This window comes from Monodelphis domestica, chromosome 4 (genome assembly GCF_027887165.1).
Source record: "Monodelphis domestica isolate mMonDom1 chromosome 4, mMonDom1.pri, whole genome shotgun sequence".
Lineage (NCBI taxonomy): Eukaryota > Metazoa > Chordata > Mammalia > Didelphimorphia > Didelphidae > Monodelphis > Monodelphis domestica.
In genome coordinates this window covers 366,088,765-366,107,854 of record NC_077230.1, presented here as the reverse complement: position 1 = coordinate 366,107,854, position 19,090 = coordinate 366,088,765, and the positions used below count along the sequence as shown (strand labels likewise).

Genomic DNA, 19,090 nt, shown 5'->3' with positions numbered 1-19,090 from the left:
CACCCTCTCTTATATCTATCACAATTTATATCTTCCACTATTTTAATCACTATAGTTTAAGACCTCAACCATTTTAAATCTCACAACACTTCTGAGCTCAGTGTCCCTGGGCAAGTCACTTAACCCCCATTGCCTAACCTTCACTGTTCTTCAGTCTTGGAACCAATATACAGTATTGACTCTCAGAAGGTAATGGCTAAAAAAAAAAAAGAACTGCTGAGTGGTTTGCTAATGACATTACAGACATTACACATTCATACACTAATGATGAGAATATCATTTTCATCTGCAGGGTTCAACATATTAGTGGAAATGTACTTATGCAGCTTATTTTGGGACTTCCCTTGGAAACGGTTCACAAGGGCCGTCGAGTGGGGCTGGTGTACCTGTCAGGAGTGATTGCAGGTTAGTATTCTGAGGACAGTTGCATACTCAATGAATGGTATGATTGGTTGATTAATTGCTCCATCCAGGGTAGAAACAGTTAAATAACTAATTAACCAATGCTACACTGGTTCCATGAATGGGCTGATTTTTCCTTCATATCTAACTTGTATAAAGCTCTCCCAAGTTCAGCCTATAATTATATTCCCAAAGAATATTAATTCAATTTATGAAGTCAGAGAGTAAATGGATAAAAAAATGAAACTTTAAAGGATGTCTCATCATTGTCATTTTCTTCAATGAAATTAATTGTTTCTATGATTTGTTCTCTAACTGATTTTGGAGAATCATATTATTTAATTTCCAATTAATTTTTGACCATGTATCCTTACTGATCATTATTTTTATTACATTATGATCTGAAAAGGTTGAATTTATTATTTCTGCTTTTCTGCATTTATTTGCCATGTTTTTATGTCCTAGTACATAGTCAATCTTTGTGAATGTACCATGTGCTGCTGAAAAGGTGTATTTATTTTTCTCTATATATCTATTAACTCTAATTTCCTAAGATTTCATTCATATCTTTTACCTCTTTCCTATGTATTTTTTTATTTTATTTTATCTAAATTTGATAGTGGTAGGTTCAGGTCTCCCACTAGTATAGTTTTACTCCTTCAATTCCACTAGTTTCTCCTTTAGAAAATTGGATGCTATACCATTTGGCACATACATGTTGATTACTGATATTTCCTCATTGTCTATACTCCCTTTTATCAGGATGTATTTACCTTCCCTATCCCTTTTAATCAGATCTATTTTTACTTTGGCTTTGTCAGATATCATGATTGCAACTCCTGCCTTCTATCAGTTGAGGCCCAATAAGTTTTGCTCCAACCTTTAATTCTAACCTTGTAAGTTTCTACCTACCTCAGGTGTGTTTCTTGTAGACAACATATGGTAGGATTTTGGATTCTAATCCACTCCTATTTGTTTTCATTTTATGGGTGAGTTCATCCCATTCACGTTCAAAGTTATGATTGTCACTTGTGTATTCCCCAGCATTTTGATATCCTCTCCTGGTTCTCTCCTTTCTTCTTTTGCTATATCCTTTTAAACCAGTGGTTTGCTTTTAATCAATCCCCCTAATCCCTTCCCTTAATATGCTTCCCTTTTTGGCCCCTCCCTTTTTGTTCCCTTCTTATTTTTTTAGGATCGGTTAAGTTCCCTCCCCCATCTCTTTCCCTCCATTTTTGTACTCCCTCCCTCTCCCCTCCCTTAGTTTTCCCTTCTTACTTTCCCTGTAGGATAAGATAGAATTCAATGGATCTAGATGCTCTTCCCTCTCAGAATTTATTTCACCAAGAGTAAGGTTTAAGTATTACCTATTAGCATTCTCTTCCTCTCCTTCTTATAAGAGTATTCTTCTCATGTGTATCTTTGTGTGATAAAGATTATTCTATTTATTTTATTTCTTCAAGTATCTCTTGGTGCCATCTTCAATTCCCCCCTTTTCTTTTTTTTGCATATCATCTTATAGCACTTATTACTCCAATCTCTTCCTGTGAATGATTCTTCTAATTACTATAATAGTCAATATAATTTTTGAGAGTTACAAATAACATTTTCCCTATATATATATATATATACATATATATATATATATATATATATATATATATATAATTTGATCTTATTGTAGCCCTCAAAGAAGAAAGTTTGAATAAAAAAACACCCCCCCCCTTCCCTCTCTTTCTTATTTACCTTTTTATGTTTCTCTTGATCTTTGTGTTTGGATATCAAACTTTCCACTTAGTTCTGGTCTAAAAAATAAAACTAAAAAAATGAAAAGAGATAAAATATCCTTTTGTAAGCAAATAAAATATATTTTAACATGATAATTTTCTTTGTTCATTTATAGTTAGTTATTTTCTTGTCCTTTCAAAGAGATCTTTTGGGGTTGTGGCCTATATTTGGATTAGTATGACATGTATTTATTTTTTTAAACCCATACCTTCCTAGTATGCCTAATTAGTATCAATTCTATGTATTGGTTCCAAGACAGAAGAGCAGTAAGGGCTAAGAAATTGAGGTTAAATTGCTTGTCTAGAGTCACATAGCTAGGGAAGTGTCTGATTTGAGTCCAGGACCTTGTTTCTAGGGCTGCCTCTTTATCCAAATTAGCTACTTATCTGACCCAAATATGACATTTATTAAGCAATTGCTCTGCACCTAACATTGTGCTAGATATTTTAGGGGATACAGAAATGACAAGATATGGTTTTGCCCTCCAAGAAATAAGATGAATGTATCTGGAATCATTAGAAAAATCTCAAAAGGGCTTCATTGTGTGGTAGTGTTGAATAACTCCCATAACAGCTTGGGAGAGGGATAATTCAAGGTGGAGAGAAATAGGAGGAGGCAGGATTGATGCTTGGACTTCACCAGGGGAGAAGAGAGAGACTGTTATGTGTAAAGGTGTGACCATGAAAATGAGACTGGGAAATTGAGAAGATTTGAGGTCATCTTCCACCAGTGACTACTGGGAGAACGCTGGAAGGCATCAGCTTTAGGGGGTTCTAATAAGAATGCTAGAGTCAGGAGGTTCTAATTCTTAGTCAACCTGCCAGTCTTGGTTTCCTCTTTTGTCAAATGAGACCGATAACTGTTGTTAGGAAAGCTCTTTGTAAAGCACTATAGACACGGGCATGATTAAATAAGGCTGGATTGTATGAATGGGCTCCCTTTTTCTTTTTCTTTTTTGACAAGCAGATCAATTTGAATTTGATGTTAATGATTAAAGGGTAAGTTACAGAAGCTCAGCAAGAAATGACATGGGAAGAAAGCAGAGGTCAAGAAAGAGAATAGAGTATGTAGATAAAAATATATTCAGCATATACCATGGTGGTTGGTTAGCTTGAAGAGCCCTGCCTTGAGAGGTTAGAACTTTCTTTTATGTAGTGCTTCTATTTAATATCAAAGATTGGGAAAAAAATAAATCTGGAGTCCTTTGTTGCTGTTTAGCCAGAACATCTTGAATTTCTATTCTGTCTTACAGGAGTTTGGTTTTTAGTTAAATTCATTTATTAAACATTTATTAAGTATGGTGTGCCCAGCATTGTGTTAGGGGACATAGAAAAATAAGACTGGGTCCTTGCCTTCATATGGTCTGTAGTCAGGGTAGTGGGGATATGACACATATTCTCAAGAATCACAATAATGAACATAGAGGATTTGACATCTAGGATGTAGGTTCAAATGCTGATGCTGCCATTTATTATCTGTAGCTTTAGGTAAGTCATATAATCTCTTTGAGTTTGTTTTCTAGATGATCCTTGATTCTATATTTGTTATTCTTTTTTTTAATAACTTTTACATTGTAACAGGTTAAATTTTTGGGGTAGGAGTTTGAACAAAAGTCAGAAGAGCAGTTTCTTAAACACAAAATGCTTAGTTTATTATTAGGAAAGTGCAGATAGGAAATAGAAAGGAGGAAGGTGAGATAAATCTTATAGTAATTTATAACCTAACCTAAAATCCCAATCCTAAATGAAATTTTCTAAAAAACCCTAACTCTATCTTCCTTTAAGGGCAGTGTCTTCTGCCAGGGCCAGGCTCCAGCCTAACTTTTCTACTTTGACTATCTAATGCTTTACCCACTATCTATCCACCTATCTACCCAAGATTATCAACAATCAATAAGGTCATTAAGGCCTTAAATCCATTTCTCTGACTCCAACAGTCCCAGAAAGAGTGAGTCACACACTTCCCTTCTCAGGGGACCCAGAGACAAAAAGCCCCTTTCCAATTGCCAGCTGTAACTGACTTAGCCACACCCTTCTAACTGTCACCAACTGACAGTTTGCACAGCAAGGGGGCTCTTACTCAGAAATCTTTTTGCTCTCTTGCCTCTTAAATAGAAAAGGGAAGAAATTAAGAAAAACTCCTTTAATATATCTCCCTTCCCTGAGACCTGTTGAGAGACCAGTTTCCCCAATGGATCTTTCAACTAAAACTATATCCTATACTCTATATTATAAACAGAGAGAAATAATGAGAAAAGGAAAGAAAGCAAAGAATTCTTGCAACATTCAAGTCTCAAATAATATACAAATCCAAATATTTCTAGTTACAGAATCAAAAAATTCATACTATACTCTACATAAATAAAACCTATTATTATTATACTTTACAGAAATAAGAACCTATAGATATTAATCCAAATAATGGATTTATGGTTACTATACATAAAAAATTATATAAGAAAATTAAACAATCTTATATACATATTATATACTTCTAAAAATAAATAAGAACTTCATATACATATTAATAAACATCTAATATCCCCCTGAGGTGGATGTTGATCAACACTTATAACACTTTACCATTTACATATCAATGAGTTATTTTAACTTTTTCTATAAAAGTATATTATATCTATAACTTTTTCTATAATATAAAAGTATATTAATAATAATTATTTCTACTTAAAACTACTAAATCCTGTAACATAATATATATAATAAATAATATATAACATGATAAAACACCATAACATAAATTATACACTTACTTATTAAATCTTACTCTTCTATTTTAAAATTAAACCTTGATGTAAAAGAATATCAAACCTTTTTATTGAATAGAAAAGTATAAGTTCAAAAGTTCAATGTCTTTGAAAATAATGTCTTTGTAATTGTCTTTGTAGTCTTCTTCTTGATGCATGTAGTTAATCTTCTTCAAAGGTAGGTACTCTTTTCACATGTGAACAATGGATCCACGATGTCCTCTCTCCTATCTTGATTGCTGTAGGGGTTGTCAAAATTACTTCTCAGGCTGGTTGCATTGCTCCTGTTTGCTGAAAGTTTTTTACATAAATTGTATCTCAAGGATTTAAATCATGAAGAGAAAAATCTATAGGTCCAGCTTGCATTACAACTCCTGATTCATGTAGTTTTTTTATTTTGGTTTTTAGATCTCTTATATATGTCGTAATAGTTGCATCTCCTCCTAACAATGACACATATACCAGATTAAAAGGTTTTGCATGCATAGGTGGATGACCAAACAACGTCGCAAATGGTGAGATGTGTAGATCTCCCCTTGGACTACTTTATAAGTAGAACAATGCTAACGGTAGAGCATCAGGCTATTTCAAAAGAGTTTCAGTACATAATTTTCCTGTTATTGTCTTTAATTCCCTATTCTTTCTCTCTACTTGTCCTGAGCTCTGTGGGTGGTATGGCACATGAAATTTTGGTGTTATACCAAGGCAAGAATATATTTGTGATAAAATCAAATCTGTAAAATGTGTTCACCTGTCTGAATTCTTGCTGGTAAACCAAATCTAGGTATAATTTCTTTTAACAATATTTTGGCTACACATGCTGCCATTGCCTGTGCTGTTGGTAATGCCTCCAGCCATCTGGTTAGCTGGTCTACTATGATTAAACAAAATTTGTAATGTCCAGATTTTGTCATTGCTATAAAGTCAATTTGTAGATGTTCAAATGATGTGTAGGCATAATGGATATATCCCCCAAATGCTTTTCCTCAAAAACTTTGCTGGTTATATGCTTGGCAAGTTGCAAAAGCTCCACATACTTTTGAGGCAATGTTTGTTATGCCAGGGGCTATCCATACTTTCTTTATCAAATCTACAATAACTTGTGTTCCAAAAATGACCATTTTTATGAATTGATTGGCAGATTTGTTGATAAAATATTTTTGGATGCCACCCATATACCATTAACTTATTTAGCCTTAAATTTTTGTTTCCATTTCTTAACCTCTTTCTCATTATATGCAAAGGGACAAATCTGCTTCATTTATAATTGTCAAATTTAAAATCAATTCAGGGCCTTCCATAGCAGTGAGTTTTGCAGCAACATCTGCCCTGTGGTTTCCTTTCAAAATAGGATCAGTTCCACCACCTGTGTGGGCAGAGATTCAGGTAGTTGTAAAGCTGCAAGAGGTTCAGTGATAATTTTGGCATTCACAATGGTTTCTCCTGCTGATGTTAAAAAACCTCTTTGTAGCCAGAGTACCCATAGTGTGACATATCCCAAAGGCATACTTTGAATCTGTATAGATTGTTGCTTTTTTGTCTCTTGCAATCATCAATGTAATTTGTGCACTTAGATTTGATGGAAGCGAAGCTGACCACAGGGTTGCAAACTCTGTGACTACAGCTGCTCCAGTGTAACACATATCATTTCTCATAAAGGAAGAACCATCTGTAAACAAAATTGGATCTGCATTTGCTGATGGAGTGTCTAGGAGATTTTCATGAGGCTTTTCTGCCATAGACACTAATGATTCACAACTATGTAATGGTTCTCCTGAGATTGGTAAATCTGGAGGCAATGTATCAGGGTTAAGTGTTGTGCAGCATTTTAAAGTAATTTTTTTCATTGCCTGGTAAAGTTATTTCATATCTTGTAAGCCTTTGGTCTGAGAATGCCTGTGTTCTATGTCTTAGCAGTAATGCTTCCATTTCATGTGGGCACATTATTGTTAGTGGGTATCCCAACACTAAATATGCAGACTTTGTTACTAGTAGAGCTGTTGCAACAACACCTCTGAGGCATGGGGATGCGCCAGTAGCTATTGGGTCTAATTGAACTGAATAATATGCAATAGGACATTGGACAGATCCTAAAGCTTGTGTTAACACACCTGAGGCTACTCCTCTTCATTCATGTACATGCAGAGTGAATGGTTTCTTATAATCTGGGATGCCTAGAGCAGATTGCCTGCTTTAATTTAGTAAGCTCTGCTAGGTGTTTTGCAGCCCACTTAAGTGGTTCAGTAACTGCATCCTTTGCTAATGCTATAAGAGGTTTTGTGATTTCTCCATAGCAAGGAATCCATTGCCTGCAAAAACCCATTGTTCCCAAAATTGCTCTCAATTGTCTTTTAGTGGATGGTGCACTTAATTTTTGTATATTTTTAATGCATTTAGGAGAAATGAAACAAGAACCTTCAGATAAAACCAATCCTAAAATACCTTTCTCCCTTTTGGGGAGACACACACCACTGAATCTTTGTTTTGAGATTTTTTGTCTTCTTTTATATAACTCCAACAAGAGATGTTTACTACCTGCTTGGCATGCATCGAATTTGGGGGGCCAAGAGAAAAGAATACACAAAAGGCATTAAAGGCTCTCCTTAAACTCAGTATTTTCATCAAATCTTGTGTCAAAATTTGGGTAAACAAAGTAGGACTTTCTATATAAAGACAACACCACATATGTTGAGCTCCTTTCCATGTAAATGCAAATATGTTTCTAGAATCTTCATGGATGGGTACTGAAAAAAAGGATTAGCACAAATATATTACTGTGAAATATTTTGTGGTACTAGGAATAGAGGAAATAATAGTTGATGGACTGGGAACAACAGGATGTCTTTTGACAATGTGATTATTAATAGCCCTTAAATCTTGGACAAAATGATACATAGGTTTTTCATTTTTGTCTAATTTCATTTTTTTAATAGTCAAAATAGGTGTATTGTATTCTGATTTGCAGGGAATTATTATTTTCTGATTAAGGAATTTATCACTGGGCTAATTCCTTCAATTGCTTTTTTTGATAATGGATATTGATGTATAGATAGAGGTGGACCACCTCTCATTTTAATTTGAATTGGAACTGCTAATTTAAGGAGGCCTACATCAGTAGAAGATGTAGCCCAGAGAGATTTGAGTATATCTGTTGGTATTTTAAAGGCTGGAGTTTTATCCACCTCCTGATTATCTACTATGAACAATTTTAGAGATTCTTCAGGTAGTTCTAATGTAATATCACCATCCTGAGTACATATTATCATGGCTCTTAATTTACACAACAGATTTCTTCCCTAATAAATTCATAGGGGAATTAGGCATTAGCAGGAATGAATGTTCCACAGATAAAGGTTCCATAGACACCATTTGTGGTGAAAGCTTTTGGACTTCCAAAGGTGTTCAGGATACTCTGACAACACTAATAGAGCCAATAGAATTACAATTAGGATCAGGTGTAGTCATAAGCACAGATCTTGATGCCCCAATATTTGGAAGACAATCATATAACGTATTACCTACCTTTAGTGTCACATGTAGGTTTAGGGTTATCTAGAGGAGAATGGACTGGGATAACTGGTGAAGTATAACTGTGTCTGGAAAATCAAATATTTTACTATTTGATTCTTGGGAAGATTGGATTTAGCTATCTCCTGATTGTAACTATGAAGGTACTTAGCTCTTCCTTTATTGGGAAGATTGAATTGTAATCCACAATCTATTTTTAGATTTTAATCCCCAAAAGGTGATAACTCAGTATTTGAAGTAGATCTACCCATTTTAACTACAAAAAAGGTGTTAACTAACTACAAAAGGTTGAACTAACCAAAAAAAGGTGTTAAGTAACCAAAAAAAGTATAATCTAACCAAAGAAGGTGTGAACTAAAGAGTGGGTAGTTCTGGAGAGGAGCATCTGCTGTGATTGGTAGATGTGAAATTTAGGGGAGGTGACATAAAGGAAAAATATCTTTAAAAAGAGGATCAGAGGCCAGAAGAAGGGATATTTGAAAATTCGATTCAAGTTAGATCAAAGAACTCTCACTCGGAGGAGAGACTGGAAGATGGACACTCAGACTTGGCTGTGGAACTGGATCCCTGCAGGAGCTTGTGCAGGAGACATCAGATGGCTTTTCTTTTAGACAGTCAGCGTTGGTGAACCCTGCCTTTCTTGAAGGTACAAACCTCAGAGAAAGGCCCATTTCCTTGAGACTTTTTTCCCTGATTAGGCCCTTAGAATGTCTATCTGGCTCTGAGGAAGCCAGAGCTTTCTCTCCCTCTTTACCCTTTTCTCACTTCCTTAATATCTAACCTCTATTATAAAATAAACTACCATAAATTACATTTTACTTTAGTAATTCATTTTGGGATTTAGAAATTAAATACCTGGCAACTACCAATTTAAACCACAAATTTTAATATTAAGTCCAATCACAATTAAATTTAACATTCTAGAGTCCTTTATCCCCTGGCAAACCTTCATAAAGGACCATGTGCACCCCTCTGAGATTCTTCTTGTTGAGGAGGATTTACATTTTGGCGATTGCATGGATATATGCCCCATTACGGATATATTGTGACAAGTCATTTGCCTTAGTTTAGTTACTGTTTCTATTATCCCCATAATTTCCAAAATTGTTATTTTGGAAATTTTTTCTATTATTATTATTTCTAGAGTAGTTGTTTTTCCTAGAATAGTTATTCCTATAGTTCCCACCATTATTTCTAAAATTGCTGAATATTTGATCCAGCATCTGTAATTTACCATCAGGTGTCCCCCTTTCTCCCACAAGTAACACATTGGTCTCCAGTTTATATACTCTCTTTGGGTTGTATATTCTCACACTAGAGCCATAGCTAACCCAAAATTTGCATCTTTTTTTTTTTCAAGCCTTTCAATTTTCACCATCAGTGCTTTTATCTCCTTTCTTAATGTGTCCACTAAATCACTATCATCGGCATCTTTCATTTCATGCCTATTATAAACATAAACTACCATTCTCCTTAATTCCTCAAGGTCCATATTCATCCAGTTAGGGCAATCAGTTTTAAAATACTCCTTGACTACTTTGCAACAATTTTTTTACAAACTACCTTCTTAATTGTTTAATGTCCCTTTCTCTTGTCCAGTCAATATCTATGCATCTTCCTCCTAGTTCTATAAGTTTGTCCATGAACTGAGAAGTATTTTCTTCTATTTCTTGCTTTAGCTTTTCAAATTTTGTCCAGGTACCAGATCTATCTGAACATGCTCTTACTGCATTCAGAACTGCCTTGCTAGCATGACAACCTTTCATAGTCCTTTTCATTGTTAATGTCCCAATGAGGGTCATTCTTAAGCCAGTGAGCTATACCCCACTCCTCACTGGTAAGCTTGATAACTTTATCTTTTTCCCTTTTAGTTAGTAACTCATCTAGAAGATATTAAAAATCAATCCAGGTTGTATCATATTGCCTGCATATCTTCTCTAGCTTTTTTTTTTTTATCACATCTATTGGATCCTTCTCAAAAGAAGGAATGCTGCACTTAAATCCCTCCATATTCCGAGGGGTAAACAGTTTGTGGTGCCTAATCGTTATGAATTCTCTCTTCTTTGGTTTGAAAGTTGGTACTTCTTTTAAAAGGAATAGTAGGCTAGGGTTTATATCTCCTTTTTGGGGGGGTTTATTTTTAGCAGCCTTTGTGGGAGAATTAGAAACAGTAAGAGATTTAGTTTGAGTCAAGTGAGAGATAGTTTCAGTCAAATGAGAGATATTATCTTCAACTTTAGAGATAGTTTCAGTTTGGTGGGCAATAGTTTTAGTCAATTTAAAGATGCAATCTTCAAGATATACAACTCTAGTCTCCATTAATCTCTCTTTCAGTTGTCTCCTTTTCTTAGTAAGAATTAAACTAAATACTTGATACAGATGGTACCCTTGAAACAATGCAGACAGCACAAATATTCCCATAAGTGGTACTAATCCAACATTGTAATATTTAATATCTCAGTGAAGGTCCCAGGTATTGGGAGTTGTTTGAGGTAACTTGGCACTACCTCCTTCACTACCCATTCCATATCAAGCAACATGGTTATACATCTATCCTTTTCCTAATATTGGAAAGAACAAAAGATCAATATGTTAATCAAACTCCTAGCTGGTCTTCCAGGCTGTAAAGGGTTAAATTTTTGGGGTAGGAGTTTGAACAAAAGTTGGGGGAGCAATTTATTAAACGCAAAATGCTTAGTTTGTTATTAGGAAAGTACAGATAGGAAATAAAAAGGAGGAAGGTGAGATAAATCTTATAATAACTCATAACCTAACCTAAAATCCCAATCCTAAATGAAAATTTCTAAAAAATCCTAAATCTATTTGCCTTCAAGGGCAGTGTCTTCTTCTAGAGTTAGGCTCTGGCCTAACTTTTCTATTCTGACTATCTAATAATTTACCCACTATCTATCTACCTATCTACCCAAGATTATCAATAATCAATAAGGCCATTAAGGCCTTAAATTCATTTCTCTGACTCCAACAGTCCCAGAAAGAGCAAGTCACACACTCCTTTTCCCAGGGGACCAGAGACAAAAAGCCTCTTTCCAACTGTCAGCTGTAAAGGCACACCCTTCTAACTGTCACCAACTGATAATTTTCACAGCAAGGGGGCTCTTACTCAGAGATATTTTTGCTCCCTTGCCTCTTAAATAGAAAAGGGGAGAAATTAAGAAAAACTCTTAACAACATTCTGTTCACGTATCAATTCTAAGATGGAAGAATGGCAAGGGTCAGACAATCAGGGTTATGTGACTTGCTCTCAGGGTCATACAACCAGGTGTGAACCTATCACCCAATTCCCCATTCTACAAATATATGATAAAAACTGAGCTATAATATATCTGTGGATAGAAAAATGTCATTTCAACTTGGTACTATGAATGAGTATAATCAAGGAAGTGACTTTTGAGTTGGGTAGAAATGGGCAGATGGGCATTCTATGTGTAGAGAACAATGGGAACCAATGCATGGAATTGGGCAAAGTGTTCAATAGGAAGTTAAGAATCTGGGTTCAAATCTGACCTCTACCACTTCTTATTTGGTGATCTTGAGCAAATCACTTAATCCCACTTGTCTAGCCCTTATGGCTCTTCCACCTTGGAATGAACCCTTCATATGGATTATAAGACAGAAGGTAATATTTTTATTTAACTATATAATTTTAAATAAAATAAAATTTTAAAATTAGGTAGGGGGGAACCCTACAGAATGACTGGAATGTAGAAAGCAAGGCCAATGAGGTAGGACTGGAGGGAGAGGGAGATTAGGAATAGAACTTGGTTTAACCATGGAACTTTCTAAGATGGAAAAACCTTTGAAAACTTTTGGGCAAGGAAATTAGTGACAAGGTGTCAGGGTTATTATGCCTGAGGTAGATTCATTTGGTAGCAGGGTAAGCAGGAAGCCAGAAAAGGGAAAGCAGGGAGGTAGAGAGACTCATAAGGATGACAGTAGAATAGAATAGGCTTTGTTTGGTGCTTTCACTTCTGATGTCTCATTCTTTGCCTTTCTTTCATTTCTGTAGGATCTCTTGGAAGCTCAGTCTGGGACCCTTTCCAAGCTCTAGTGGGGGCTTCAGGAGGAGTCTATGCTCTCACAGGAGGTTATTTTATGAATGTTTTAGTGGTAAGAACCTTCTTTGGGAATAGAGAATACCCACTGGTAGATTTTTTTGTTTGCCTGTTTATTGGGATTTGTCCCATTATCATCATAATTCATTGAACATACAGATTTAGCTGGAGTGTTATACAAGTGGCAAAGGGTGGTTTCTAAACAGGGCCAAATCCTGAATAGAAAGCAACTAGTCATGTTTTTAAAATATAATCAGTTAGGGCAGAGAGATGGTTCAGTGATTAGAGAGCCAGGACTGGAGATGGGAAGGTCTTGGGTTCAAATCTAGACTCAGATACTTGCTAGCCATATGACCCTGGGAAAGTTGTTCAACCCTAATCGTCTATGCCTTAATGCTCTTCTGCCTTGGAACCTATGCTTAGTTTAGTCTTAGATTCTAAGATGGAAAAGGTTTTAAAAACACAAAATGCCATCCAAGGGGAAAACGGAATTATTATCAAGTACCTTCCAAATATGGAAATCTATTAGAACGAAAGGACATTTCCTTTTCTTTTTACTTTATTTATTTTAAAATATTTTTCCAATTTTACATGATTTATTTTCTTTAACTCCTCTCTTCCCTCCCCTGTCCCCCCTCCCCCCCAGCTGACAAGCAATTCCACTGGGTTGTACAAAGGTTGTCACTTGATACCTATTTCCATATTATTCATTTTTGTGATAGAGTGAAATTTTTAAGGCCCAAGTTCCAAATCACATACCCATATATACATGTAATAAGTGATAAGTGATGTCATATGTTTTGCTTTTGCATTTCTACTCCCATAGTTCTTTCTCTCAATGTGAATAGCATTCTTTCACTTCAGGAGTGTCCTGGCTTGTTGCATTGCTACTAGGACCAAAGTCCATTATATTGGATTTTCCCACAATGTTTTACTTTCTGTGTACAATGTTCTGGTTCTGTTCAGAGGTTCCCCCAGTTCATATAAAAATCCTCTAGATCATCAATTCTTAAAGCACAATAGTATTCCCATCATCATCACATACCACAATTTGTTCAACCATTCCCCAACTGAGGGACACCCCCTCATTTTCCAATGTGTTGCCACCACAAAGAATAAGGCTATGAATATTTTTATACACATATTTTTCCCTATTATCTCTTTTGGGGTACAAACCTAGCAGTGGTATGGCTAGATCAAAGGGCAGACAGTCTTTAAAAGCCATTTGGGTATAATTCCAAATTGCCTTCCAGAATGGCTGGATTAATTCACAACTCCACCAGCAATGCACAAGTGTCTCTATTTTGCCACATCCTTTCCAACATTTATTATTTTCCTTTATTGTCATGTTGGCCAATCTAGCAGATGTATGTATGTCTATTCCACTGATCCCCTACCCTTCTGTCCCTTAGCCAGTACCATATAGTTTTGGAGATCCCTGCTTTATAGTATATTTTGAGATCTGGTAAAGTTAGGTCTCCATCCTTCACATTTTTTTTTCATTATTTCCCTTGGTATTCTTGATCTTTTGTTCTTCCAGATGAACTTTGTAATAATTTTTTCCACTTCTATAAAAATGTATTTTGGTAGTTTGATAGGTATAGCACTGAATAAGTAAGTTAATTTAGGTAGGATTGTCATTTTTATTATATTAGCTCATCCTACTCATGAATAATTAATATTTTTCCAGTTTAGATCTAGTTTTATTTATGTGAAAATTGTTTTATAGTTGTGTTCATGTAATTCCTGAGTTTGGCTTGGCAGATAGATTCCCAAATATTTTATATTTCTGAGAGTGATTTTAAATGGAGTTTCTCTTTCTAACTCTTGCTGCTGAATTTTGTTGGAAATATATAGAAATGCTCATGATTTTTGTGGATTTATTTTGTACCTTGCAACTTTGTGAAAGTTTTTAATTATATTCACTAGTTTTTTTAGTTGATTTTCTTGGATTCTCTAAGTATACCATCATATCATCCACAAAGTGTGATAGTTTAGATCCCTCATTGCCTACTTTGATCCCTTCAATTCCTTTTTCTTCTCTGATTGCTACTGCTAGCATTTCTAGTACAATATTAAATAGTAGTGGTGATAATGGGCATCCTTGCTTAACTCCTGCTCTTACTCTGAAGGCATCTAACTTATCCCCATACTTGCTGATGGTTTTAAATGAATACTATTTATTATTTTGAGAAAAGGCCCTTTTATTCCTATATCTTCTGGTGTTTTCAATAGGAATGGGTTGTATTTTGTCAAAGGCTTTTTCTGCATCTATTGAGATAATCATGTGATTTTTATTAGTTTTGTAGTTGATATGTTTGATTCTGCAGATAGTTTTCCTAATATTAAACCATCCTTGTATTCCTGGTATAAATCCCATCTGTTCATAGTGAATAATCCTTGTGATAACTTGCTGTAGCCTTTTAGCTAGTATTTTATTTAATATTTATGTATTTATGTTCATTAAGGATATTGGTCTTTAGTTTTCTATTTCTGTTTTTGATCTTCCTGGCTTGGGAATCAGTACCATATTTGTATCAAAAAGAATTTGTTAAGACTCCTTCTTTGCCCATTTTGTCAGTTTGTAGAGTATTGGAATTAATTGATCTTTAAATGTTTGATAGAATTCACTTGTGAATCCATCTGGCCCTGGTGAATTTTTTCTTAGGGAGTTTTTGATGTTCAAATTCTTTTTCTGATATGGGATTATTTAAGCATTCTATTTCCTCTTTTGTTAATCTAGGTAATTTATATTTTTGTAAATAGTCATCCATTTCACATAGATTACAATATTTATTGCCATATAATTGGGCCAAATAGTTCTTAATAATTACCTCAATTTCTTCTTCATTAGAAGGTAAGATTACTTTTTTTCATTCATGATACTGTTAATTTGCCTCTCTCCTTTCTTCTTCTTAATTAGATTAACCAATACTTTATCTATTTTATTTGTTTTTTCAAAATACCAGCTCCCAGTCTTACTTATTAGTTCCATAGTTCTTTTACTTTCAATTTTATTAATTTCTCCTTTGATTTTTAGGATTTCCAATTTGGTCTTTATCTAGGTTTTTTTTTTAAACCCATAACTTCTGTCTTGGAACCAATATTATGGAACTTGGAACCAATGTTGGTTCCAAGGCAGAAGAGTGGTAAAGGCTAGGCAATGGGGGGTTAAAGTGACTTACCAAGGGTCACACAGCTGGGAAGTGTCTGAGGCCAGATTTGAACCTAGGACCTCCTGTCTCTAGGTCTGGCTCTCAATTCACTGAGCTACCCAGCTGTCCCCTTCTTGGGGTTTTTTCCTCATTCCTTTAGTTGCATACCCAATTTGTTAATCTCTTCTTTCTCTTTTTTGCTAATATGGCACTCAGGAATATACATTTCCCTAAGTATTGCCTTTTGCAGTATCCCTAAAATTTTGTGTTGTTTCCTCATTGTTTGTTCTTTTCAATGAAATCATTGTTTCTATGATTTTTTCTTTAACCAACCAGTTTTGGAGAATCAGATTATTTAATTTCCAATTAATTTTTGATTTGCCTCTCCATGTACCTTTACTAATTATAATTTTATTGCATCATGAGCTAAAAAAGTTACATTTATCATTTCTGCTTTTTTTCAAGAAATCCTTGCAATCCTATTAGGCTATAAAATTCTGGGGGGGGTTGTCTTTTGGGGATTTAATGTAGGGGGTGATCTATGGATTCTTTCAATGTCTATTTCCCCCTCTTGTTCAAGAATATCAGGGCAGTTTTCTTTGTTAATTTCTTGTAATATAATGTTAAGGCTTTTATGTTGTTCCAGGATTTCTGGTAGACCAATAATTCTCAAATTGTCTCTCCTGGATCTGTTTTCCAGGTCAGTTGTTTTTTTCAATGAGATATTTCATGTTTCCTTCTATTTTTTCAGTCTTTTGATTTTGCTTTATTAATTCTTGCTGTCTTGTGAGATCATTAACTCCTACTTGCCATCGTTAAAAACTGATTTTCAGCTATGATATTTTTGATTTTCCATTTCAGATTGGTTTATCCTGCTTTTCATGGTTTCCAGCAGGTTAATTCTGGTCTCCAATTTGTGGTAGAACTTCATTTGATTTTTATACCTCTTTTTCCATTAGGGTAATTTTGTTTTTTAAGCTATTTTCTTTTTTTTATTACTTTCACTTCCTTTTCCCATCAAAAGGACATTTTTGGCTTAAAAAAAAAAAACAACTCTTTCCTTCCATCTTGGAATCAATACTGTGTATTGGTTCCAAGGCAGAAGAGTGGTAAGGGCTAGGCAAAGGGGGTTAAGTGACTTGCCCAGGGTCACACATCTGGGAAGTGTCTGAGCAGCTGCTTTTCTTGCTGCATCTTCCCTGGGAACAGGGTTCTGGTTAACTTGAAAGAAAGAATTTGATTAAATACCCAAGGGTGGAAGCTGAACTTTGTCTTACTTTATACTCTTTCAGTAACTTAAACAATGTTTTCTTTTGCATATTATCAAGTCAGAAGCCCTGGGCCTGTGTTCAAGAGCAGTATACTATACTACCTCCTATTGTTACTTTGGGCAAATCAATCCCTATTTTTCTTAAACTTCTCATCCTTCCCTCTCCAGTGTGAATATCCATGTAGGATGAATAATAATATATGTATACACATTTAGTTGGACTAAATGGAAATAATGAATGTAAAGTACTTTATTTCCATAAAATTCTAGAGAAACATAAGCAATATTAAAGTTAAATAATAATTAATATGTAAAAGCCATGTTTTATGTCAATTATGAGGGGGCAATTAAACTAGATATATTCTGATTATATTTAGTAGCTTATACTTTTGTCCTTTTCTCTTGGCAAGAATTTTAAAAACATGGTTCCTTTATTTGGACTTTTCAGACTAGTGCTCATCTTATTCATTGGTAAGTATTTTATCTTTGTGGCTATTTTATATTTTTAGTTTTAAATGTTCATTTGTACTAAACCACCTATTAAAAAAAATTGAGGGGGCAGCTGGGTGGCTCAGTGGATTGAGAGCCAGGCCTACAGATGGGAGGTCCTAGGTTCAAATCTGGCCTCAGACACTTCCTAGCTGTGTGACCCCGGGCAAGTCACTTGATCCCCATTGCCTAGCCCTTACCACTCTTCTGCCAAAGACGGAAGGTAAGGGTTTAAAAAAAAAATGGAGTGTCTGAAGTATGCTGATATGGGATTCTATTATTGTGTTTTGGCTACCTATTCCAAATAGCAAAGCACAAATGATGGGCATGTTAAGTAAGAGAAAAATTTGATTTGTTTTCCTGGTATTATTTTACTATGAATAATAGATATTTCTTTAAACCTTTAATTTTCACCATTAAAAGAGATAGTCCATTAGAGGAAGCTTTTGATCCTCTGGAAAAAATAAATCCCTAAAAATACAATTTGGCACTTTTCTCACCTTACCATATCACATCATACATATCATTGTCTCCTGTATCTTAGGTTGGAATAAAAGACCCTTCCTTACCTAGTTACTAGGTGCTACAATAGAGAGACTGCTAAACCTGGAGTTAGGAAGATCTGGGTTCTAAAATAGCCTCAGGGTGCAGCTGAGTGGTTCAGTGGATTGAGAACTAGGCCTAGAGAATGGAGGCCCTAGGTTCAAATCTGGCCTCACATACTTCCAACTGTGTGACCCTGGACAAGTCACTTAACCCTCATTGCTTAGCCCTTACCACTCTTCTGCCTTGGAATCAATACACAATATTGATTCTAAGATAGAAGGTAAGGGTTTAAAAATAAATACCAATTATTATTATTGTAAATGCATAAAAGAAATTCAGACCCAGTGCTTGGTCTGAAGAGGGAAGGTTGTTACTATTGGGTAAGTCAAGAAGGTAGAATTTGATTTGGAATTGCAAGAATGGGATGGAATTGAACAGAATGGGAAGAACACTTCAGGCAAAAGGAATGGTATGATTAAAAGCTCAGGGATAGGGGGCAGCTGGGTAGCTCAGTGGATTGAGAGCTAGGTCCAGAGACGGGGGGTCCTAGGTTCAAATCTGGCCTCAGCCACTTCCTAGCTGTGTGACCCTGGGCAAGTCACTTGACCCCCATTGCCTAGCCCTTACCACTCTTCTGCCTTGGAGCCAATACACAGTATTGACTCCAAGACGGAAGGTAGGGGTTTAAAAAAAAAAAAAGCTCAGGGACAAACAGACCTAGTTTATGTTCAGAATACAGATTTTTGGCAGAGATTCATGGTGGTGTTCATCCATTTTTGAAGAGTCCCAACGACATCATGGGGTGATTTTAGAGGTGGGAGGGACCTTGGAGATCAGCTAGTCCAACACCCCCTTCCAAAGAGGTGATGTGGTATAGGGGCTAAATGAATGGCAGAGCTGGGATTTGAACCCATATCATCTGATTGGAATCCAGTCCTCTTTCTAGTTGCCTTTCATGGATCATGCTGGCCTCAGCACAGAGAGAATGGATGGGAAAGTTCTCTATGAAATAAATACCATAATCCTAAATCAGACAGCCTAATGGCAGTTTCCATATTGTAGTCTTTCATCCTTT

The 19,090-nt window shown here is 35.3% G+C and overlaps 1 protein-coding gene across 1 annotated transcript in view; it reads left to right on the top strand.

Moving 5' to 3' along the window:
• The window catches only part of RHBDL2 (rhomboid like 2), a 42,432-nt gene that overhangs the window by 14,215 nt on the left and 9,127 nt on the right, over positions 1-19,090 (top strand). Inside the window, exons 3-5 of the mRNA XM_007492828.3 lie at positions 293-405; positions 12,510-12,610; positions 17,391-17,451. Of these exons, the coding sequence (XP_007492890.1) occupies positions 293-405; positions 12,510-12,610; positions 17,391-17,451 (275 nt within the window). The remainder of the gene's footprint in view (positions 1-292; positions 406-12,509; positions 12,611-17,390; positions 17,452-19,090) is intronic.